At 42.9% G+C, this 24,264-nt stretch overlaps 1 protein-coding gene and 1 long non-coding RNA gene across 13 annotated transcripts in view; one reads left to right on the top strand and one right to left on the bottom strand.

Moving 5' to 3' along the window:
* The window catches only part of Zfp52 (zinc finger protein 52), a 37,484-nt gene that overhangs the window by 11,225 nt on the left and 1,995 nt on the right, over positions 1 to 24,264 (bottom strand). For 2 of the 11 annotated variants that reach the window (XM_063266237.1, XM_017589343.3), the window contains exons 2-3: positions 13,227 to 13,354; positions 8,781 to 8,871 (exon numbers count right to left, since the gene is read on the bottom strand). In XM_063266237.1, the coding sequence (XP_063122307.1) occupies positions 8,781 to 8,814 (34 nt within the window). In that variant the 5' untranslated portion in view covers positions 8,815 to 8,871; positions 13,227 to 13,354. Of the gene's footprint in view, positions 1 to 1,264; positions 1,403 to 8,780; positions 8,872 to 9,560; positions 11,394 to 11,586; positions 11,863 to 13,226; positions 13,355 to 14,688; positions 14,753 to 16,326; positions 16,609 to 24,264 lie in introns of those variants that run through there. The other 9 variants (XM_039081352.2, XM_039081333.2, XM_039081361.2 and 6 more) reach the window with 9 other exon arrangements.
* Positions 16,654 to 17,566, top strand: LOC134482874 (uncharacterized). Of its 2 annotated transcripts, none has more exons than XR_010059540.1 (2): positions 16,654 to 16,788; positions 17,366 to 17,566. It is a non-coding gene; the product is annotated as an uncharacterized LOC134482874 (long non-coding RNA). The 2 variants fall into 2 exon arrangements; XR_010059541.1 differs by having other exon boundaries at positions 16,706 to 16,858.

Below are 24,264 nucleotides of genomic sequence, written 5' to 3'. Positions count from 1 at the left end.
TAGGGGAAAGTATCTATCTGCATAAAAAAACATGAACATGGGTCCAAGCCTCTCCTACCACAAAAGAAATCACAGACCTTCATGTATGAACTGAAACAATGAATCCTGCACAGTAACACAAAAAAGCGACACTTGATATAAAAGCAGGAACTGGCAAATAGTACTGTGTACAATTTAAAACCTCCCAGGGTTGGGGATTTAGCTCAGTGGTAGAGCGCTTGCTTAGCAAGCGCAAGACCCTAAGACCCTGGGTTCAGTCCCCAGCTCCAAAAAAAAAAAAAAAAAAAAAAAAAAAAAAAAAACAAAAAAAAAAAAAAAAAACAAAAAAAACCTCCCAAGAAATAACAATAATTAAAAGCATAAAGAGACAGAACACACCATAAAAACATTCATTAGCTATCTGTTTACAAAACAATGGATGAAAACCCAGAATCAATCAAATTATTAGAAATGGAACAAATGATAATATAATCAATAAATAAGCAAACTAATTGAATCCACCATGCTCAACAACAGGTGCAGTGGACAATATGTACATATTAAAAAGCTCTACACTGATCTCTCCTGAAAGACACAGCCAGAATACAGCAAATATATAGGCGAATGCCAGCAGCAAACCACTGAACTGAGAACGGGATCCCCATTGAAGGAATCTTAGAAAGGACTGAAAGAGGTTGAAGGGGCTTGAGACCCCATATGAACAACAATGCCAACCAACCAGAGGTTCCAGGACTAAGCCACTATCCAAAGACTATACATGGACTGACACTGGGCTCCAACCTCATAGGTAGCAATGAATAGCCTAGTAAGAGCACCAGTGGAAGGGGAAGTCCTTGGTCCTGCCAAGACTGAACCCCAGTGAACGTGATTGTTGGGGGGTAGGGTGGTAATGGGGGTAGGATGGGGAGGGGAACACCCATACAGAAGGGGATAGGGAGGGGATAGGGGGATGTTGGCCTGGAAACTGGGAAGGGGAATAACAATCGAAATGTAAATAAGAAATACTCAAGTTAATAAACATGGAAAAAATAAATAAAAGTAGACTTCAAAAAAAAAACAGCTCTACACTGTAGGACATTAGATACTGTAAATTCAATATACAGAGATTCCAGTTCTGTCTAGTCAATGTCCACATTCACACTCCTAAATAGTAACAAATGTATTTTTTCAGTAATTTCTTAAAATATGTATTAGTCAGGGTTCTCTAGAATCACAGAACTTAAGGAATGTCTCCATATTGAAGGAATTTATTGTGATGACTTACATTCCATAGTCCAATGCTAAGGGGGCTTCCAGCCTCTCACTGGGCAGTATCACTGGCACTCATAGTAATAATGCCTGATCTCTTTTAGTCATTGTCCTGGAGCAGAGCAATGAAGCAGTCATCATCTTAGGAAAGAACCTAAAAATGTAGATTGCCATCAATGATCACCACCCTTAGGCACCATGTGAAAAAATAATATTGTTAGTGAAACTAGGTTAAGACACTTTTGCTAATGGCTCTGTTATAGAAAATCTTACGTAATTTGCAGTTCAGAGAGGTCCACTCTTAATAGTTAAGCTAGGGATCTTTATGGTCAGGGAACAAGAACAATGGCAGCACTCACTAATGTGACTCTAATTGAGGTAGGGTTGATTTCTTATTCCCATTTTTGCCCTCAGCTTCATAAAATAATTTAGTAGGTATTGCTGATCATAAATGTGCATTTTCTGAGGATTGAAAATAGATATAATTGATATTTATATCAAAGTTTTATTTTTATAAAAGATTTTTTTATATATAAGAGATTTGTGATTTTTTTCACGATTATCTCCTTAGATGCTGAAAAAGCATTTGACAAAATACAACACCTCTTCATGTTAAAAGTAATGGAGAAATCAGGAATTTAAGGCCTAAACATAATAAAAGCAATTTACTGAAAACCAACAGCCACTATCAGATTAAACGGGGAAATACTTGAGGCAATGCCACTAAAATCAGGGACAAGACAAGGACACCCACTCTTCCGACATCTATTCAATAAAGTACTCAAAGTTCTAGCCAGAGCAATAAGACAACAAAAAGAGATCAAAGCTATACAAGTTGGCAAAGAAGTAAAGGAGGGTATCACTATTGGCAGATGATATGATAGTATACACAAGTGACTCCCAAAATTCTACCACAGACAACTTCTACAGCTGATAAACAACTACAGTGAACTGGGTGGGTATAAAAGAAATTATGGAAACAACACGCTTCACAATAGCCACAAATAATATAAAATATCTTGGGGTAACTCTAACCAAACAACAAAAGATCTGTATGACAAAAACTTCAAGTCTCTCAAGAAAGAAATCAAAGAACTCAGAAAATGGAAAGATCTCCCATGCTCATGGATTGTCAGAATTAACACAGTAAAAATGGCCATTCTACCAAACGAAATATTCAGATTCGACACAATCTTCATCAAAATCCCAACACAATTCTTCAAAGACATGGTAAGTGCAATTCTCAAATTCATCTCGAAAAACAAAACAAACAAACAAAAACAAAACAAAAAATAAAACCCACAAGAATAGCAAAAACAATTCTTAACAATAAAAACTTCTGGGGGCGATACTTAAGAGCAGAGGTACGACCCACCTGACGGCCTCAGAACACACAAAGGCAGAAGTTATCTGGGACAGGATACTTCTAGTTTCTGGCTGGGCCCAGAGATGAACCAGTCCCACAGGTCTCTGTACCCAAATCCCATGGTGGAGAGAGCTGGACTCTCAGAAGTACAGACAATCCCAAGAGCTCAGAGGAGACAACTACTTCTGCCCATATTGCTGACCCAAGAGGAACCCGCCTAGTGGTCTCTGTGCCCTCTGGGCACAGGGTCCTAGGAGCAGTCAGGGGCAATACCCTTCAGGTTTCTGCCTGTGCCAAGAGCTGAAACCAGTTGCCAGGAGGGCCTACACACCTGAGAGTAGAGGTAAGACCAACTCTTCTACTCCAAGCAACTACCTGTAGGCATCAGGTCACACAAACCCAGGAGCAGCTCTCTGTTCCCAGATCCAGGTGAAAGAAAACAGGTCTACAGGAGTGCTGACCCACAGGCTTAGAGGAGGGTCAAGCCACTGTCAGAGACAGCTAGACAAGCTAACACCAGAGCCAACCTGATGGCGAGAGGCAAGTGGAGGAATCTAAGCAACAGAAACCAAGACTATTTGGCATCATCAGAGCCCGGTTTTCACACCAAAGCAAATATTGGATATCCAAACACACTGCAAAAGCAAGATTTGGATTTAAAAATCACATCTCACGATGTGATTAGAGGACTTTAAGAAGGACATAAATGACTCTCCATGAGAGAGTCCAAGAAATAATGGACAACACAGGTAAACAAGTAGAAGTCCTTAAAGAGGAAACACAAAGATACCTTAAAGAATTACAGGAAAACACAGCCAAAGGAAGGAATTGAACAAAACCATCCAGGAGTTAAAACTGGAAATAGAAACAATAAAAAAAGCACAAAGGGAGACAACCCTGGAGATAGAAAATCTAGGAAAGAGATCCTGAGTCATAGACGCAAGTATCACCAACAGGATACAAGAGATAGAAGAGAGAATCTTGGGGGCAGAAGACACCATAAAAAACAATGACACAACCATCAAAGACATTATAAAATGCAAAAAGCACCTAACCCAAAACATCCAGGAAATCCAGGACACAATGAGAAGATCAAACCTAAGGATAACAGGTATAGAAGAGAGCGAAGACTCCTAAATTAAAGGGCCAGTTAAATATCTTCAACAAAATTACAGGAGATGAAAACTTCCCCAACCTAAAGAAAGAGATGCCCATAAACATGTAAGAACCCTACAGAACTCCAAATAGATTCGCCAAGAGAAGAAACTCCTCCAGTCACATAATAGTCAAAACACCAAATGCACAGAACAAAACCAGAATATTAAAAGCAGTAAGGGAAAAAGGTCAAGTAAAAATATAAAGGCAAACCTATCAGAATTACAGTAGCTTTCTCACCAGAGACTGTGAAAGCCAGAAGATCCAGGGCAGATGTCATACAGACCCTAAGAGAATACAAATGCCATCCCAAGCTACTATATCCAGTAAAACTCGCAATTAACATAGATAGAGAAACCCAGATATTCCATAACGAAATCAAATTTACACAATATCTTTCTACAAATCCAGCCCTACAAAGGATAATAGATGGAAAAGCCCAACACAAGGAGGGAAACTACACCCTAGAAAAAGAAAGAAAGTAATCTCCCTGCAACGAAACCAAAAGATGAGAGAGACACAAACATAATTCCACCTCTATAATACAAGAATAACAGGAAGCAACAATCACTATTCCTTAATATCTCTCAACATCAATGGACTCAATTCCCCAATAAAAAGATATGGACTAACAGACTGGATACATAAAGAGGACCCAGCATTTTGCTGCATATAGGAAACACAACCTCAGAGACAAAGTCAGACATTACCTCAGAGTAAAAGGCAAATGCAAATCAAAACAACCCTGAGATTCCACCTTACACCAATCAGAATGGCTCAGATCAGGTGACAGCACTATCCAAACTACTGATGAAGCCAAAAAGTTCATGCTGACAGGAGCCTGATATAGCTGTCTCCTGAGAGGTACTGCCATAGCATAACAAATACAGAGGCAAATGCTAGCCTAGAGAATGGGACCCCCGTTGGAGGAATTAGAGAAAGGATTGAAGGAGCTGAAAGGGCTTGCAACCCCATAAGAACAACAATACCAACCAACCAGAGCTCCCAGGGACTAAACCATTACCCAAAGACTTCACATGGACTGACCCATGACTCCAGCTGAATATGTAGCAGAGGATGACCTTGTTGGGCACCAATGGGAGGAGAAGCCCTTGGTCCTGCCAAGGCTGTAGGGGAATGTCATGGGGGTTGGAAGGGGGGTGGTTGGGGAGGGGGAATACCCTTATAGAAAAAGAGGAGTGGGGTTTGGGGATTTAGCTCAGTGGGAGAGCGCTTGCCTAGCAAGTGCAAGGCCCTGGGTTCAGTCCCCAGCTCCAAAAAAAAAGAAAAAAAAAAGAAAAAGAAAAAGAAAAAGAGGAGTGGTATGTGGGCTTATGGCCAGGAAACTGGGAAGCATTTGAAATGTAAATAAAAAGAAATATCCAATGGGGGGGAAAAAAAGAAAAAGAAAAACTTCTAGGGCAGTCACCACCCCTGACCTCAAGCTGTACTACAGAGCAATAGTGATAAAAACTGAATGGTATTGGTACAGAGATAGACACTTTGACCTATCGAATAGAATTGAAGACCCAGAAATAAAATCACACGTGCAAACACTTGATCTTCGACAGTGATATAATATAAAATGGAATATAATATATAAAAATATAAGATGGAAAAAAGAAAGCATCTTCAATAAACAGCGCTAGTCTAACTGTCAATCTGTATGTAGAAAAATGAAAATAGACCCATATTTGTCACCTTGCACAAAGCTCAAGTCCATGTTGGATCAAGGACCTCAACATAAACCCAGATACACTGAATCTAATAAAAAAGAAAAATGGGAAAGAGCCTTAAACTCACTGGCACAGGGGGAAATTTCCTAAACAGAGCTCTAATGGCTTATGTTCTAAGATCAAGAATTGATAAATGGGACCTCATAATACTGGAAAGCTTCTGTAAGACAAAGTACACAGTCAATAGGACAAACCAGTAACCTACAGACTTGGAAAAAACTTCACTAAGCCCACATCTAGTAGAGGGCTAATCTCCAAAACATATAAAGAACTCAAGAAGCTAACCACCAAAAAACAAACAAACAACAACAACAACGAAATGGGGTAAAGAACTAAACAGAGAATTCACAACAGAGGAATCTTGAATGTCTGAGAAGCAATTAAAGAAATGTTCAAAGTCCTTAGTTGTCAGGCAAATGCAAATCAAAACGATCCTCGGATTCCACCTCACACCAATCAGAATGGCTAAGATCAGGTGACAGCACATCCTAAGTGAGGATGTGGAGAAAGAGGAACACTCCTCCATTGCTGGTGGGATTGTAAACTGGTACAACCACTCTGGAAATCAAACTGGAGATTCCTCAGAAAATTAGAAATAGATCTACCTGAAGGTCCAGCAATACCATTCTTGGGAATATACCCAAAAGATGATCCACCATGCCATAGGGGCACATGTTCCACTATGTTCCTAGTGGCCTTGTTTGTAAAAGCCCAAGGCTGGAAACAACCCAGATGTCCCACAACCAAAGAATAAATACAGAAAATATGGTTCATTTATACAATGGAATACCACTCAGCTATTAAGAATGAGGACATCCTGAGTTTTGCAAGCAAACGGATGGAACTAGAAAATATCATCCTGAGTGAGGTAACTTAGACCCAGAAAGATAGGCATGGTATGTACTCACTAGTAAATGGATATTAGCTCAAAATGTACAGAATACCAAGGATATAATCCACAGAACTCAAAAAGGTTAACAATCCAAAGGACCCAAGTGAGGACGCCTCAATCCCACTTGGGGGGGAGAAGAAAAAAACCACAGAAGGGGTAAGGGAGGGAGGCACTTGGGTAGGAAAGGGAACAGGGAGGGGAAGAAGGGAACATGATCAGATATTGGGTGACAGGAACAGCACTGAAACCCTGAGGGCCAGCAGAAAGAATGGAAATAGACAACCTTGAGAGGTAGGAGGTGGGGGCACCCTCCAGAATGTACCAGAGACCTAGGAGGTGAGAGACTCTCAGGACTCAAAAGGAGGGACCTTAGATGAGGTACTCTACAGTGCTTCCATGAACTTTCTCTCTTTCCTTTTCTTTCTTGCTGGCCCCTAAGTGTTAAAAGAGTTGAAAGTTTTTCCTCCAGCACAGGGAGTGCCAGCTCCAGTCAATCAAGCTTTGTGCCCTGAGAAAAAGGTGTGCTGAATAATTTCTCTAACTTTTGGCTGCCATAAGCAGCAGCCCTGTCTCTATCTGGACCAACACCTCGACCCCCCATTAGCCCCTCCTAGTGCTGACCCCCACCCATGTCACTCCTGGCTGCCTGCCTCAGTTTATGCCCCATGAATGTAAACACTGGTCTTTGACATCCTAGGTATTTTTTTGGACAATTTTCTATCAAAAAATCCATCTCATATTGTTGGAGTCCAGGAGTTGCTCCAGAAAACATTCTGATCTCAGTTAAAAGGGATAGACTATTGAATGCACACCCCAAGACTGATCACGCAAGGCAACAGCTCAAAGCTGTGCACTGGACATTTTTCAGAGCCAGTTTATAAAGAATAAATCTGCAAAAATCACATTGAGCTTATACACAAATTCTGGAAGTGCTGCCTGGTTTTCAGCCTTGACTCAAGCCATTTTAGACATAACAGTTCATACTGTCCTTTAATTTGATGGGTCCTACATGAAACATTATAGTTGTGGAATTTCTTAAGATTAACAAACCTCATAGCATACAGAACACAACAGGCTATGTGATCAGCATGACCCTGCTCTGAGTCAAGTTATTTTTGCATCACTGGCTGGCAGGCATACTACAGCAACAATATGAAATACCTGGCAGACATGGAACAAAATGGCCACAGCTATGCTAAGGAGGAAGTCTCAAAAATATCTAAAGATACAAGATACTGGGCAATAATATAATTTTCTTGGAGACAGTAGCTTTAGTTAGCTGTCCTGGAACTTGCTCTATATTCCAGGCTGGCCTTGAACTCACAGAGATCAGGCTGCTTCTTCCTCCAAAGTGCTGGTATTAAAAGCCTGCACTAGCACCATCTGGCCTAATTTTTTTTAGAACATAATGACTATAGACAGCAGTAAGAAGACTGATGATCATAATTATACTAGTGACAGAAAATCCAAAAGTATTAAAATACAAAATAAAGAGTATTAGCAAATGATAAAATGGACCATTAGATATAAAGTCCTTGATAAACATGGGTGCATTCCAGAAAACCCCAGCATCATAAACAGAATGCAGACATCCCCAGCAGACATGAACAGAAGACTCCATCAAACTGTGAAAACTGGCACATTGACCCTGCTCTTTTCAAACCTGGTAGGACAATCTAGAATGAGGTTTGTCTTCTTTTAGAAGCCATCCTAGTCCTATTAAAATCCTATTTGGATATTTTACAGAAAGTAATCCTGAAATCTGTGCAGACCAAGGAACAGCACAGAGCTGGAAAATATGAAGAAGATCACATCTAGCGGTGATCTCACAGTATATTACAATCACAGCAATGAAAATCACTTGGAACTGTCATAACAATAGATAATAGGAGATGTCCCTGGGAAGACAGGATAGGCAGAGTTTACCTGTCTGCAAATACAGTTCCTGATCTTATCAAAAGTCTGTCAGCATTATTTTCAGGAATGGAGAAATTAACATTAAAAGGCCAAGAATATGCTAGAATACAAATTTTCAGAAAAATAACTATACCTAAAATTATTAATTTTATAACTTTATAATACATTAAAATCACTGAAATGAAAACCATTTAATACTGGTGCGTAGACCTGATCAGTGATGTACATGGAATGAGGACGGCATCACTCACATGCACAGTCAGGTAACATTTTATTGCCTCCGAGTATCAGTTCTTCTGTAGAAAGTCTTCTCATCTCTACAATAGGATAACCCTGAGGAGATTTTTCTCAGTGGATGTCTCCAGAATTATTTCTAGTGAAACAGACTGTGACAAAACTGATTTCATGTCCCACTTCCACAGTCACCTGATCCCCTTGCCATTCCTTCACCAATCCTCCAACATACCTGGATCCTTAGCTACTGTCTCTTTCCTCTCCATCGTCCAGGTCTCTTTGTTCTGTTCCACAGGAGAGCAGGTCTGGGTGATCAGTGAGCCCTGCACATGAGAAAGAGTTTAATCAGAAAGCACCTGGATTTCTAACAAAGTACTGTGCTCAGTAGATAAAGAAAAAAAAAAAATGAAGGCACTATAGAGAACCTGCAAGTGTCAGGCAGTGTGATAATACTGAAAACATTTAGAAGCGTTTTCAGTTAATATAACCTGAACCTCACTTCTATTCACAGCTCAATCAACTCTCGGGTGCAGAAATGGAACTGAATGATTGGAACGAGAATACTATACACTAGTGACGTTCTGAATTTATCGTGGACTAAAAATGATGGAAGCTTTTTACTCACAAAGGAACTCACACAGCGAAGAGAAAACATTTCCTGAAATCTGTCTTTGTTCCTCTAAGGATTTCACCTTACTCTGTAGAATGTGAGACTCATTTATACAAATCTCACATACTTACAGTCTAATTTGCCAAGAACCCCAAAAAGGAGCAAAGGAGACAGCAAGAAAACTATTCTCAGGGAGTTGGAGAGATGGCTCAGTGGTTAAGAGCACTGACTGCTGTTCCAGAGGGCCTGAGTTCAAATCCCAGTAACCACATGGTGGCTCACAACCATGTGCAATGGAATCTGATGCCCTCTTCTGGTGTGTCTGAAAAGAGCTAGAGTGTATGTGATAAATAAATAAATCTTTAAAAATAGAAAGAAAGAGAAAAAAAAAACAATTCTCACCCATAGAAACCAGACTCATCTAATTCTGCAACATGCAGTCTCAGAGACCTCTGAGCAGGGACCAGGCATTGCCCCTCCTCCTGGGAGAAATCCACAGTCACCACTGATTGTCAACAGACCACAGAATAAAAGACAACAGTTTGAACTTCCTGCTGCTGCACTTTAATGTGAGCACTGAGGAGATAGAGGTGGGTGGAAATCTGTGAATTCTAGTCCAGCCTGGTCTACATGGCGACTTCTACATAAGTTTGGTCATGTGTCCATACACAGAATGGTTTTCTTGAACCAAGAAGACAAGAGAACTGCAGAGATTTTTCTGACAGAGATGAGATGAATTATTCACAAGATGCTTTCTAATATTATCTCATATTATAATAACTTTCAATTTTGTTTTTGTCTCTTTCTCCCCACACCCCCAAAAAACAGGGTTTCTCTGTATAGTTGTCCTTAAACTCACTCTGTAACCAGGCTAGTAAAGAACTCCAAGATGTACCTGCCTGTGCCTCCAGAGTGCTAGGATTAAAGGTGTGTACCACCACAAACTGGTTTATAATGCTCTGTCTAACTGTGAAAATCCTGTGATCTGATTGCCTCAAAGAGCATACTGTGATTTCCAGGCTGTAATTCACAACATTAAGAACTCAACATAAGTGTTGGGGTCCAAGAGTCACCCCACAAACCACACAAATTTTGATCTCTGTCAGACAAGAACGCTTTATTGAAGGCACACCCTAAGACTCATAAACCAGGTCAGCAGCTCAGACTTCCGGGACTGAGCTACCACACTGAACATCTTTTCCTGTGAGCTTATAAAAGAAAACAAAGCACACAGAAAGTACAATGAGCCCATATACAGGTGCAGGAAGTGCTGCCCTGTGGTCTGCTCTGACTCAAGCCATTTTAGACATAACAGTTCATGTTGACCTTCAATTTGATGGGTCCTACGTAAAGCTTTGTGGAATTTCTTAAGATTAACAAATCTCAAACAGAACATAACAGGATATGTGATCAGCATGACCTTGCTCTGAGTCAAGTTATATTTCTGTGTCAATGACTGGCAGGAATGTTACAGCAACAATATGAAATGGCAGGCAGGCATGGAACAAAATGGCCACAGCTTTTCTGTGGTGGGCCAGACCTCAACAAGAAGACACATTTTTTTTCTTCTCTGGCTTTCCTTCCTTAATTACTTGCTTCCTTCTTTTCTTCTTTCCTTTCTTTTTCCTTCCTTCATTCTTTTTTCCCTCCTCCTTTTTTTTTTTGAGTTATCTTTATTGTTTTGCTTTTGAGATAGGGTCTCATCGTGTAGCTCTGACTGTCCTGGAACTCACTGTGTAGATCAGGCTGGCCTATAGTCACTGTAATCTACCTGCCTTTGTCTCCTGAGTGCTGAGATTAAACATGAGTGTCACCAAGCCTAGTGGCACTTTTTCACAATGCTGTACTTACATCACAGAGTGCATACCTTTCAGATGGAAAATTAATGCTGGATAGAAAATTTACTTTTAAAAGTTAATTTTTACATCCATGCCAGTGAAACTCATAACAAACAGTACACTCAGATTCAATTAAGTCTGCAGGAGTTTCTTTCCTGACTAAAAGATCGTGGGGAATCCACTACATGTCCCTTTCTAGAATAGGGAAGTGGTAGTACATGGAAGAAAGTATGGATGGTTGTAAATTTCAAAGAGCTTTCTCCTTTCCACCATAGCAAAGGGACTGCGTTTGCAAATATCAACAGATAAATTAAAATATTCTATTAGATTACTTTTACAAGAATATCCCAGTTAATATTACTGAAAATTTATCAATAAGGGTAAGGCATCCACAGCACAATTTTGAGAGCTATCTTCTTTATGAACAGAAGAGAAATTGATCCAGCTTTGCTCCCTTCCTCCCTCCCCCCTCCCGTTCTCCACCCCGCAGTTTCTCTGATCTGGAAGGTTCCAGAGCCCCCCCACCCACACACCCCTGCTGTTCTGCCAACAGCTGTGTTGCTGACTCTCCCAGGATGCTCCCAAGGCACCTGCGGTATAGGTAAGTTTTCAGTCCCGCGAGTCCCGCCGTTTCCTCCGCACTCAGGTCTCCAACACACGATTCCATAACAGTGCAGCCGCCCCGCCCCTCAACCCCCACCCCAGCTCAGTCGAGGAAGGAGTTCTTGACACTTCTGACTTTGACTTTTTAGTCCCACTTCCCAAGCTAACACACCTTGCTTCCCAGCTTCCCTGGCCTCAGTCCTCTAATCCCACCCACTTTAAACCCTTCCTCTATACTGAGCCAATGTGCCACATCCTCCTTTCGTCTGTTTCTGGGTGAGTGGCCCCGCCCCTTAGAGACCGGTCCCTCCCACTCCGTCTCCAGCTTCTTTCCACACAAGCTTCTTCCCTCAGATTGCCCTGGACTTGTTCTTCACAGTCTCCCCACATGCTTGCTGCCAGCCTAGATCAGAACTGTGTCTGGTAGGACCCTGTACCCCGATACTGAATAGGGGACCCCCATAGTGAATTCTGAATCCTTCAGATACAAAATAGGCAGCTTAAGATCTCCACCTCACTGTCTGTCTGCCACATGCTGCATTACCAAACAACAGGCTAAATTCGGATGCCAGTGTCCCATCCCCAAAACACAAAGAAGCCAAAACCAAATACTGCAATTTTGGTTTGGGGAGAGACCCTTCAGGAAAGTGGATTTGGGGGAAGGAGAAGGTTGCCTCAAGAATTCAGTGGTCAGTGTTGGGGCCCAGAGGTAGCCCTACAAATCATACAAATCCTGGTTTCAGACAAGGACAGTTTATTGAACACATACCCTAAGACAGATCAGAATTTGGAGGCTCAGCTACAATCCCAAACACTTCTCAGAACTGGCTTAAGAAGGAAAAAAATCACAATGAGCTCGTGTGCAGGTGCAGGAAGTGCTACCCTGTGGTCGGCTCTGACCCAAATTATTTTGGCTAGCTAGACAGAACAGCTCTAACTGACATTTATTCTGATTAGTCCTAAGTGGAGCATACAGTTTTCAAATTTCTTAAGATTAACCAACTTCAGAACATACAGAACATAATAGGGTATGTGGTCAGCACGATCCTGCTCTGAATCAAACTGTTTTCTGTGTCAATGACTAACAGGCATATTACAGAAACAATGTGAAATAGCTGGCAGGCATGGAACAAAATGGCTACAGCTAAGCTACAGGGGCAGACAGACCTCAACAGTCAGCCCACAGCAAGAAACCCAGGACTGAATTATGACGCACTGGACTGATTTCACCACTAGATGGCGGTCTTGTCCTCTTAGTAACTCAGAAACAAGTTTGTCTTCATGACTCAAAAAGTGCTTTGAGATAAGAGTAAAACTTTTTTTTTTTTAATACAGTGGTGAATGCAGAGAATGTTGCCCATCCAGATGCAGAAAATAAGTAAGGTTTGTGGTCCCAAGCCTAAAATAGTCAGTTTCACAATCCAATATCTTACTCTGAGAACATGGAGGAAAAAGAGATGGTTAGGAAATAAGAAGGGAGAGAGGGGGAAGGGCTAAGAACTCTAAGTCTACAGTTCTCTAGACTCCATACAACTACTGTAATCAGCAGCTAACAGCAGGTGTCCTTACCTGCACTGGCCTTACAGAAGACCACAGTCAGTGTAGGAAAGGGAATGGCTCACTTTACCTCTCAGACGTTGGCGATGGATGGAGAATCACTGCCTTTAGTTGTCATCCTCTGCTGAGCAGTCAGGCTCCAGCACATAACTCCAAACCCACAGTCTCACAAAGGGCTCTGGTTGATCTCAGTGGATCCTAGGCAATGTGAATAGATAAGAATATAGTAGGGGTTGGGGATTTAGCTCAGTGGTAGAGTGCTTGCCTAGCAAGCGCAAGGCCCTGGGTTCGGTCCTCAGCTCCGAAAAAAAGAAAAAAGAAAAAAAAAAGAATATAGTAGAAAGACTGTTGGAATTGTGGACCACAATAGGGAAGAAGTAGGAGGTGAGAGTGGGCAGTATTTGAAGTGGGCAAAGAAACACACAATGCTGTGATATAGATGTATCCTCTGTGTGTGTGTGTGTGTGTGTGTGTGTGTGTGTGTGTGTGTGTGTGTAATAGCTAATAAAAATTTGGGGGGGAGTTGGGGATTTAGCTCAGTGGTAGAACGCCTGCCTAGGAAGCGCAAGGCCCTGGGTTCGGTCCCCAGCTCCGAAAAAAAGAACCAAAAAAAAAAAAAAATTGGGGGGCCTACTCATTCATTCATTCATCCCTTCATTCTTTCATGGTAGACAGGGTTTCTCTGTATAAACCTGTGTTTAAAAGTCAGTGATAACATGTCTAGATCAATTTAAAAAAATCAGTGTGTAATTTCTTTTTGGTTGTAACAGTATGTGGTGTTTTGGGTTTTTTGTTGTTGTTTTGGTTTTTTAACAGTTTTGGGGTCCAAGATGGCTTTGAACTGAGATCAGCCTTCCCTGCCTCTGGAATGCTAGGATTAAAGGCATGCTCCACGACGTCAGGCTCATTATCTGCCTTAGTATCAGGTAATAGAGTCAGAAGTCTTGATTTTTTTATGTGTAAAGAAGTATTAAATGTTAAGTCTATTTGCTGTTCTTCCAAGTCCTGATAGAATCCTGTCAGTCTGGTCCTGGGCATTGTTTTGAAGATGGGGTTTTATAATTGATTCAGTCATATTTCTCTTATTAGTCTTGTTTATATTTTTGTTTATATTTGGTAGGTTATGTGCACCTGGAAACTCATCCACCTCAACTAGAGTATCCTATCTCGAACAATAGATGTCTTTAATGTCAGTAGAAATAAGATCCACTTGGAATTCATTTCTCTCAAGTACATTGTACTTTTACCTTGGGGGAACTGTCAGGATCTTGTGAGCTGGGCAGTGGTGGTGCATGTGTTTAATCCAGGCACTTAGGAGGCAAAGGCAGACAGGTAGGTCTCTATGAGTTCAAGACCAGCCTGACCTACAGAGTAAGTTCCAGATCAGCCAAAGTTACACAATGAAACTCTGTCTCTACAAACAAACAAACCAACAAAGACATAAGATAAAGGTATGTGTATGTGGGCTCAGCCTGTTTCTCAGGTGGGTGATTTCATTGTCTTGTTCCTAGAGTTGGTGTCTTATGACTTACTGTCTTACGGTCTGCCTGTTCCTGAAGCTGGTGCCTTAGGGTCTTTTTTAAATCAGGCCTGGTCCTTAAATGGAGACAAATGGGGTCAATGGTGCCTTTTCATAATATATTATAATCTGGCTTGAACTGGCTCACTTCACTGGTGGAGAAATAACCTATCAGATGGTGCCCAATGTAGAAGAAGTTGAGTCTCCAGTTCCATGGCTGGGGTTTTTCCTGACCACATGGGAACCACTTCTCTCCTCTCTCCTTCTCCACCTGAAGCATTTCTTCAGACTCCTTGAGTACCCATCCCTTGCAAGGATCCAGGAGCCTCATCCATTTCTCTGCTGAGTTGGGGGGTCGAACCAGAGTTTCATCCCTTCACTGCACTCACTATAGGGCTCCAGGTGCCCTCTAGCCCTGCCCTCCCCCAACCCCCCCCCACACCTCCCTCCTGTTGCAGCAGCAGTGGTGATTTGTCATAGTGACGGTGAACGACCAGGATGCTCATTTTAAATTGTCTACTTAAACCAAGAGGAGTAAAGTATACATGCTGCATAAATAGCGTGTGACTGGTTGCCATCTTGATTTTGGGTTAATAAGGGTCGAATTATAGCTTCACCACCATCTTTCTTAAGGACAACATCCTGTGATGTGAGCAGACCAGGAAACTCTCCAAAAGATACTTTTCAATAGAGGTAACATTTTTGGTTCTAGAGAGAGGCCATGCCTACTCTATCTTGGGTCCTGCCTCCATCTTAAAGAAAAAAAGCCTGAGAACTTGACCTGCAGCAGAACCCAAGCTGCATCCAAGTACCAGGAAGGAACCCACAGCTTCTGCTTGGCCCATACCCCAGAGTTACTCCCTAGCTACTTCCTAGCAACAGTTAATCAAAGATTAGTCTGATTGTTTCAGAAGTAGTTTCAGACCCATTGTTCATAGTCTTGCTTCAGAGCACCCTCCTATCATAGTCATTCAGTTAGGTACTTGCCAGGCTGGATACCCCTCACTTAATTCCATTCCCATTCTCTATTAAACCTTGTCCTGCTGAGGGTTCGAGTCTGCTCTGCCTTCCTTTCCTGTCCTGCTTTGTCAGGGTTGGGTTGGAGGAGAGCCCAAGCCCAAGCTTTTAATAAAGAAAACAGCTGCTTGGTGGTCATTTGGGACTCATGAACGCTTCCTGGCACAACATTTTGTTGCATTGGCCTGGAACTCCAAGGCCACCAGGACCCAGCCCTGGAGGGTCTTAATACAGGTAATGTCTGACTCTGTGTCTGTCCATGTGTGCTTGTGTGGTACTGCAATAATTCTGTTCTGAATAATTCTGTTATTCTGTTCTGAAGAGGCCTAAAATTCTGTATTTCCTGACAAGAAATGACAAAAGAGGATGTGGAATCTGGTTGTGGTGGTCAAGCTAGTACATCCTAGCCACCTGGTTGGGAGACATTCCAAAGACCCTGGAGGACAGAGTGCCCTACTGTTAATTTCTGTGAAGGACAGAGCTAAGAAGTCCTATTCACATTAGCTGCTGGCTAGCTGTCTGTTCAGTGTGTGTCACTTTAAGAAACGTTGGCGCACTGCCTCTGTTGACACTCTAAGACCCATCCGCCCTCTTAATTTAACCCTTTCTTCCCCCAGAAAAAAGGGACCACTACTTCACCAGGCCTGAGAGTCCAGGGCCAAGATGCGGTTGTCCCGCAGTTGAGTCCAGCTCTGGCAGCGGTGGGGACTCACGCGGGCGGGGCCTAGTCACTCGGCTGGGGGAGCCTACAAGTCACCGCGGCGCCCCGGGCGAGCCCCGACTGTCAGCGGGGCAAACCCGGGACCCCAGTGGCGAAGCTCTACTGAGCGCAGGGAGAGAGGCGAGGCCCTCGGCGCCAGCCAACTTGGGGCTGTGGCGCGCCCGGGCCCCTCGGGGATCCAAATCCCCTCCTCAGCGCTGGGCCTCCCTCCCTTCGGGCGGCCCCGCACGAGGAACTCGACCAGGCCCCACCGTTAGTCTCGGCTCACACAGGCGCGTTCCCCGCTCCCCCTGCTTCCGAGCGGCGCACACGAGGGTCTACAGCCCCTAGGATGGTCTAAGATTGGAACCTCTTATGGCCCTAACGGAGATCTCTGTGAGTGGGGAGCTGAGTTCCCAGATAGCAGGGCTTCAAGCGCGGACAGACTGGACAGGAGAAGCTCGGAGTGAGCAGATGTTTCCTTTACAGGAGCATAATAGAATGGACTCCTGGTCACTCATTTTGTTCAGTAAATGGCTACCCTTCCTACTGGGAGAAGTGCTCAATCCCTGTCTGAACAAATGTAGTATCCTCACTAAAGTTGTAAAGTCAGGGTCTCCATTGACACCATCCTGCCTCTCAGCCCACTGAGAAGCAACCACTACCTGGGCAGTCACCTACCCAGAGCTAAAAATAAACAAGACAACATACTATATTAAGATGGCAGGCAACCAGGAGGGCTTCAGACTAAATTTATCCAGACTCTGCCCCTCCACGCCCTCTGCCCAAATATTAAAATATAGGTAAGATTGGCTTTGCGAGCCTGAGTCTGTCATCCTGCCCTTGCATCTTCCTTGTTGATAACAGAGTTTAATATTGTCTTGCTAAAACCTAAGCCCTTGCATCTTTGCTTGTTGATAACAGAGCTTAACATTGTCTTGATAAAACCTAACAGATAAAATTTCTTCAACAGTTTATAAATGACCTCCTGGTGACAGCAGAAACCAAACAAAACTGTCTAAAAGAGACCCAGGACCTTTGGACTATCAAGCCTCCATTAAAAAAGCCCTACTCTGCCAACTACAGGCGAACTCCCTATATCCAGGAGATACATGTTAAGAAAAGGTCTGAGGTAGCTTTCTGAATCAAGAAATAAAAATTACTTTCTACACAAGCTTTGGGGTTGCCAAAAGTGACTAAGCCTTTCCATATCTTCATGGACGAGAGATCTGAGATAACAAGGGATACTGACTCGGACTCTAGACCCTGGCACTAGCCAGTGGCCTACCTGTCAAAGACATTAGACCAGACCTAGTTGCCAGAAGTTGGCCCCACTGTTTACACATCATTGTAGCAACAGCCTCCTGGTTAAGGATGCTGACACACTGTCACTGGGCCAAAGCCTGACCATCACCAATGCCTCATTACCAACTTCTCCTCTTAATACACCCCCCAACCGTATAGGCCCCAATTGCCCTAAGCCCAGCTATTCTGCTATCTGCTCAGTCGGGCCACTGCATGACTGCTTGGACATTTTTGGCTCACATCCATGGGAACAGACCAAATCTTCAGATAGCTTCATTCAGGATGGACAGAGGTTTGTGGGGGCAGTGGTAATCTCAAACACTGAGATCATACTGGCAGAGCCACTCCCAGCAAGAATGTCAGCCCAGAAAGCTGAACTGGTAGCTCTAACAGAGAAAAGACAAGAGACACAGATAGCCAGTGCGCCTTTGCTACCACTCAGGTCCATGAGGCTATTTATAGGGAGATGGACCTTCTGACAACAGAAGGAAAGTCTATAAAAAAAAATCCTCTCCCTACCAAGGACTCTATGGGGCCTAAAAAGCTGCCCACCGTTCACTACTTGAGACATCAGAAAAGTCCTAGTTTTAGAGGGCAACAATAGGGCAGATCAAGAAGCCCACCATGATGCCCTAGAAATTGAACCTCTCTTGCCCCTGACTTCCCTGGATCTGGGGGATCCTATACTCCCTGACCACCCTAAGTATTCAAGTATTAAGATGGCATAATCTGGGTATCTTAGTCAGGGTTTCTATACCTGCACAAAGCATCATGGCCAAGAAGCAAGTTGGGGAGGAAAAGGTTGTTTCAGCTTTCACTTCCATGTTGCTCTTCATCACCAAAGGAAGTCAGGACTGGAACTCAAGCAGGTCAGGAAGCAGGAGCTGATGCAGAGGCCATGGAGGGATGTTACTTACTGGCTTGCTTCCCCTGGCTTGCTTCTTGGTCATAATGTTTTGTGCAGGAATAGAAACTCTGACTAAGACAAGTTGGTACCAGGTGTGGAGTATTCCTGTGACAACCTGACCATGTTTTGGGGAGGACTGTGGAAGGACTTTGGAACTTTGAGCTAGAAGAGCCATTGGGATGTTAAGAACTCTGTGGGATGTTCTATTGGAGCTGGGAAGATAATGTTGAGAACAGTGCAATAGATGGAGGCCTGGCTTGTGAAATTTCAGAGAGGAAGATTAAAGACTATTTTCGGGGCTGCTGCTGTTTTGATTGTGACGATTCTGTGGTTTTGGTTAGCTGGGGCTGAAGAATCAGCTGTGATTAAGAAGACACCAGAACTGCTGAAGTGTACCTTTGCATTACTGGGACTATCGATGCCCATCATCTGGAGCTAAGAAATTAGTGGTGATTAAGAAGAGACTGGCATCATTGAGGTAAAATCTTCTTGGAAGTGTTTTCTGAGAGCATAAAGAGGCTGTGTTCCAGAGATAGCCAAGGTTGTATCTGATGCTGTGGCTAGACTTGGTAATGTGTAAGAGTCACCCAGGTGGTACTGGTTTTGAAGGCATAAAGGAGTCATGCAAAGCAGCTGAGGCCATGTGAGAGGCCATAGAAGGTCATTGGTGAAGGTGCAGTCTCAGTTGCAATTGATGGCCCAGGACTGAAGGGGTCATGCAATGGAGTTGAGGCTTGGCACCATGAAGAGAGCCTATGAGAGGCTTTGGTGAAGCGTAGTAGCAGTGTTTTAGAGATGCCAGTACCATGAGATGACCACCAAGAACAGCAGCAGCAGTGAAGTACAGGCAGCTGGAGCCTGGAAGACAAGTTGTGTGCTACAAAGGGCAGAGCTGGAGAAGTGAGAGACTCTTCCTTCTTCCAATGTCCTTATGTAGGTCTCCAGCAGAAGATGTGTCCCAGATTAAAGGTATGTACCACCATGCCTGGATCTGGGTTAGGAATTTGCCCAAGTCTCAATGTTATGACAGATGGTAGAGAATAAAAGACTACAAACCCATTGTGCCAGGAGAAATGGGACTATACATACTTCAGAACACTCACTGCTCTTTTCACATGGGCATCGGAAAATACAGGATTTGCTAATATCAAGATTAGAGATGCCAACTCAAAGATAGCTAATACTGTGAAGAACCGTAAAGCCTGCCAGCTAGCTACTGCAGTGACTAATGAGAAGAACCCCGATAATATGTTCAGAGGCACAAAGCCCAGTCTACTGAGAGACAGACTTCACAGAGGTAAAACCAGAAAAATTTAGAAATACTTACTAATGTTTATTAGATATCTTTTTCAGGTTTGACTGAGTCTTTCCTCACTAAAGATAAAACTACATCCACAGTGACAAAAAAGCTCTCAAAAGATATACTGCCAAGGTTGAAGTGTTCCACAGACGATAGGGTCAGACAACGGACCAGCTATTGTGTCCCAAATAAGTCAGAGACTAGCCACTATTCTGGAAATTAATTAGAAGCTTTATTGTGCATATAGACCCCAGAGTTCAGGACAGGTAGAGAAAATAAACAAGACCCTAAAAGAGACCTTAACTAAATTGACCTAAGAGACTGGCAATGACTAAGTTAACTCTTTTTCCCTTCACACTCATGAAACTCCCCTTACCAAATGGGACTCACCCCTAATGAAATCATGTTCAGGAAGACCTCCCATTGTTCTTAACATACAGGCAGAAGTCATTGCTGAGTTTGAGGATCCCCAGTTGCTGGACGATCTTGAAGGTGTCTCATGGGCTCATAAACATGTTTGCCTAAGTTTCATATTCTCTATAAAACAGGTCCCCCTTTTTCCAGGGGTCATTAGAGCCTCATTACAAGAGTCTATACCATCACTCTGTAAGTTGATAGGATTACAATATAGAATCATAGACCCTTTTTCAGTTAAAGACGATCCAGACCAGGGAGAGGAATCTCAGCCTCAGGACTCTCCCCTGTCTCCCACTAATGGGGCCCCTATCCAAGCCCCACAAAAACTGGACAATGACAACCATGGTCCCCTCTAAAATATGATGGTCCACGCAGGGAGACAAATAACCCTATTAAAAAATGGGGTTCAGAACTAAACAAAGAATTCACAGCTGAGGAATGCCGAATGGCTGAGAAACACCTAAAGAAATGTTCAACATCTTTAGTCATAAGGGAAATGCATATCAAAACAACCCTGAGATTTCACCTCACACCAGTGAGAATGGCTAAGATCAAAAACTCAGGTGACAGCAGATGCTGGCGAGGATGTGGAGAAAGAGGAACACTCCTCCATTGTTGGTGGGATTGCAGACTGGTAAAACCATTCTGGAAATCAGTCTGGAGGTTCCTCAGAAAATTGGACATTGAACTGCCTGAGGATCCAGCTATACCTCTCTTGGGCATATACCCAAAAGATGCCCCAACATATAAAAAAGACACGTGCTCCACTATGTTCATTGCAGCCTTATTTATAATAGCCAGAAGCTGGAAAGAACCCAGATGCTCTTCAACAGAGGAATGGATACAGAAAATGTGGTACATCTACACAATGGAAAATTACTCAGCTATCAAAAACAATGACTTTATGGAATTCACAGATAAATGGATAGAACTGGAAAATATCATCCTGAGTGAGGTAACCCAATCACAGAAAAACACACATGGTATGCACTCATTGATAAGTGGATATTAGCCCAAATGCTCAAATTACCCTAGTTGCACAGAACACATGAAACTCAAGACGGATGATCAAAATGTGAATGCTTCACTCCTTCTTTAAAAGGGGGAACAAGAATACCCTTGGCAGGGAATAGAGAGGCAAAGATTAAAACAGAGGCAGAAGGAACACCCATTCAGAGCCTGCCCCACATATGGCCCATACATATACAGCCACCCAATTAGACAAGATGGATGAAGCAAAGAAGTGCAGACCGACAGGAGCCGAATGTAGATCGCTCCTGAGAGACACAGCCAGAATACAGCAAATACAGAGGCGAATGCCAGCAGCAAACCACTGAACTGAGAACGGGACCCCCGTTGAAGGAATCAGAGAAAGGACTGGAAGAGCTTGAAGGGGCTCAAGACCCCATATGTACAACAATGCCAAGCAACCAGAGCTTCCAGGGACTAAGCCACGACCCAAAGACTATACATGGACTGACCCTGGACTCTAACCTCATAGGTAGCAATGAATAGCCTAGTAAGAGCACCAGTGGAAGGGGAAGCCCTTGGTCCTGCTAAGACTGAACCCCCAGTGAACATGATTGTTGGGGGGAGGGCAGTAATGGGGGGAGGATGGGGAAGGGAACACCCATATAGAAGGGGAGGGGGAGGGGTTAGGGGGATGTTGGCCCAGAAACCGGGAAAGGGAATAACATTCGAAATGTAAATAAGAAATACTCAAGTTAATAAAGAAAAAAAGGAAAAAAATTTCCAATAAAAAATGATGGTCCAGTCCTTTCCTGTCACCAACACATACAGCCCTGAGTTAAGTGAGTCATAAAGACATAGTCCTGTTACTGTTTTCATGAGAGTAGATAAACTTCAGGAAGTCTCAAGATTGGCTCTTTTAATTACCAGAGAAAGGGGGAAAGTGAGAGGTCAAACCTACTTCACCGTGGAACTGGTCTCCATCTTAAAGAGAAAAAAAACCCTGAAAACTTGACCTGCAGCAAAACCCAAGTTGCATCCAAGTACCAGGAAGGAACCTACAGCTTGTACTTGGCCCATACCCTAGAGTTACTCCCTAGCTACTTCCTAGCAACAATTACAGATTAGTCTAGTTATTTCAGATGGACTTTCATCTGTGATTGCTTACAGTCTTGTTTCAGAGCACCCACCTGTTGGCTGACAATAGACGTTCAGTTAGATACCTGCCAGACTGGGACACCCCCTTGCTTACTCCCATTCTTTATAAAACCTTGTCCTGCTCAAGGTTTGAGGCTGCTCAGCCTTCCCTTCCTGTCTTGCTGTATCAGGGTTGGGTTAAAGGCAAGCCCCAGCCTCAGCTTGTAATAAAGAGACCCTAGTGCTATTACACGGGAAACAGCTCCTTGGTGGTCTTTTGGGATTCACAAATGCTTCCTGGCATATCACTAGTCTCATAAAAGCTAGTATAACTAAAAAATTCAAGCAGTAACCTTATAAATGTTTGTATCCTCTAGTGTGTTCGAAATTATATTCATGATCATCTTGAGAACTGATGCAGTTAATTATTAAGCCTTATTTACCCTCCTGTTTGTTGGAGTCTAGGAATTGCCTCATAAACCACACAAACACTGATCTCAGTCAGACAGGGATCGTTTATTAAGTATACATCCCAGGACTGGTCAACGAGGACCATAATCCCGATTTGGGAACTGAACCATGACCCTGAGTTAAGATCCCACAGGGTTTTTAAGTTCTGAATCCACACACATCTATGCCAAGTTATTTCACCAATCAAGACTTAGGGACAGAAGGAGTTTCTTAGGAACATGTCTTTGTTGTACATTTAACCTGTTCCCATTGGTTGGTGTATTTAAGTGGGGCAGGGGACTTACGTTGTCTAATACTCATGTGTTCTTGTTGACAGGAGGGAACCTGTCTAACATTCATGTCTTAACTTGCTAACCAGGATGTCAGGTATCAACATACATGTCTTTTTCTGCTTAGTAGGATGTCAGTTTCCAGGGTCTTGGAAGCTTAAACTTTACTGGACCACTACTCAAAATGGAAATTGTATTCTAGTTTCTTATATTGGTGCAGGTGTCTCTCTTACGTAGAGGTACATCCCAGGAGCAGCCTAGTATCATAAATGCTTATTCACAGGTGCAGGAAGTGCTATTGGGTAGTTGTTTTGGGTTCAAGCTTATTGTGGGTAACTATACAAAATGGTTTTATTAACTAAGACAAATTATAAACTACCTAAACAAAACAGTTTAAAAGCTATCACTGAAATGCAAAAAGGAACTCCTGTAAGCTACCATGTTATCTTACCTATAGTAGTCAACATTAGGAATAGAAATAATAACTACTGTTGGCATAAACTTCGGGGAAGTGGGGTCAAATACTGCTGTGGGAGTGAGAACTAGAGAATCAACTTTGAACATTGGTGTCCATATTCTAAAATAAAAAGGAGAGGAAGGGAGGGAAGGAGGGAGGAAAAGAAAGAGGAAAGGAAAGAAAAAGAAATCCGGGTGACACGATTACAGACCTGATGAGTGGCACTATTCCTGTGAAAACAAAGACACATGTCTACTTATCCCAGAGAAGGAATCAGTGACAAATCAATGTTGGGAACCAATGTGGGGCAAGCACAGTGGCACCAGAAAGAACTATTAAGGTTGAATGCGCTCAAACCCTGTGAATCTCAGTAGGAGTGGGGCCAGCTCCCTGCCTGTCTTTATCTGTTCTGGAACACACTACTGAGAACCATAGCAATCAGTTACATAGCATAAAACCCTTGAGTTCTCTATATTAATAAAGTATCTAGGTAGGTCTTGAGCATTCAGCCACCTAGCTTCTCTCCCTGGGCGTTCCTTCTTGCAAAAGGTATTTAATCCCTGGTTCACCCTCAGTACTATGTATGTATTCTCATTCACTGTCAAATAATCAGTATGAATAAGCAAGGACCATCTCTTCA

This window comes from Rattus norvegicus, chromosome 1, assembly GCF_036323735.1.
Source record: "Rattus norvegicus strain BN/NHsdMcwi chromosome 1, GRCr8, whole genome shotgun sequence".
NCBI lineage: Eukaryota > Metazoa > Chordata > Mammalia > Rodentia > Muridae > Rattus > Rattus norvegicus.
The sequence above is the reverse complement of the archived record's forward strand: the minus strand, read 5'-3'. Positions and strand labels throughout refer to the sequence as shown.